Source organism: Meleagris gallopavo, unplaced genomic scaffold, assembly GCF_000146605.3.
Source record: "Meleagris gallopavo isolate NT-WF06-2002-E0010 breed Aviagen turkey brand Nicholas breeding stock unplaced genomic scaffold, Turkey_5.1 ChrUn_random_7180001927014, whole genome shotgun sequence".
NCBI classification, from domain to species: domain Eukaryota; kingdom Metazoa; phylum Chordata; class Aves; order Galliformes; family Phasianidae; genus Meleagris; species Meleagris gallopavo.
The window spans coordinates 1-1,127 of NW_011189271.1; the positions used below are offsets into that span (position 1 = coordinate 1).

General features: G+C 58.5%; 1 protein-coding gene across 1 annotated transcript; it reads right to left on the bottom strand.

Annotated features, from left to right (window-relative positions):
• Window positions 1-42: 42 nt before the first annotated feature.
• LOC104916660 (maestro heat-like repeat-containing protein family member 2B) lies at window positions 43-1,111 on the bottom strand (the record flags this gene model as incomplete). Its single annotated transcript, XM_010727681.2, has 4 exons — window positions 939-1,111; window positions 595-754; window positions 427-467; window positions 43-250 (listed from the first exon to the last, which is right to left on the bottom strand). Coding segments are annotated over exons 1-4 (457 nt in total), but the record flags the coding sequence as incomplete, so codon positions are not given.
• Between the last annotated feature and the right edge of the window lie 16 nt (window positions 1,112-1,127).

The window sequence follows — 1,127 nt, forward strand, 5'->3', positions numbered from 1 at the left end:
AGCACTGGGCTGCAAGCAGGAAATGCTTCCCCTCTGCCACACTGCAGAGATGCATTTTCGCTTCCCCCCTTCCCTGCCTCTGCATCTCCCTCCCCACCAGCACTTTACCTTCAAGACACTGCAGCAGCAGGGGGATCTCAGTAGCCCACATGGCCCCCACAGCTCTGTGGAACCTGCTGTGCAGGTTTTGCATCAGCAGTAAGGCAGCGGCTTGGAGTTCGCTGCCTGTAACAGGGCTGCCTGCCACCACCTGAAGGAGAGCAGGGAGAAGCAGGGTCACTTCTGCAGCAAGAGCAGCGGCTTCTCCCCAGGATGGAAGCAGCTTGGCTCTGCCCTAGCAGGCAAGGAGCAGCCAACAGCTTTGCCCATGGCCATGCTGCTTCCTCCTCGGGGCTCGTGGCACCGGCCTCTGGAGCATCTACTCACCAATAAGCGCACCAGCAGTGTCTGGGGAGTCAGCAGTGGGCCTGCGAGGAGACAAAAGTGCTGAGTAAGACTCCAAGACACTCTGTGCCCAGCCACACGCACCTCCACTGTCCCTTCTGGGTGCTACCACAGGTCAGCAGAGCTCACAGGGGGACTTTCTGCTCCTACCTTGAAACATGGAGCTGACAAAATGGGGATCCAGATCTTCTATTTGCCGTCCTGTCAGATCCTCTCTCTGGGACAGGGCTCGGACACAGCGGGAGACCGGGATCAGCATGCCGGTGTATTGGGCTGGCACCACGAATAACAGCAGCCGCGGCCACAGGAGCTGTAGGGAACGAGGCAGTTGAGCATGTCAGCATTCCTGCCTCTGCTCAGAGATGAAGAGGATTCTGTGAATTTCCCCGAGTCTTGTGTGCTTCAGAGCATGCTGGAGGAGAGACCTGGAGTGGTGGGACGAGGAACACCGGGTGCGAAGGCAAGGAGCAGCAGAAGGGCAGAGTGTGACTTACTTTGGACATCCCTCTCACAGAGACGTCCAGTGACCCCAGGATGTCCATGCACAGTGCCTGGAGAGCTCCTTCTTCCTGCGCTTCCTCAGCAGAAAGGTCTCCGGCTGCCTGCACAACAGTGGTGTTGAAACGCTGGTTACGCTCAGTTCTCAGGAGCCTCTCGGGAGGCTCAAGTGTGGCCCCAGTGGT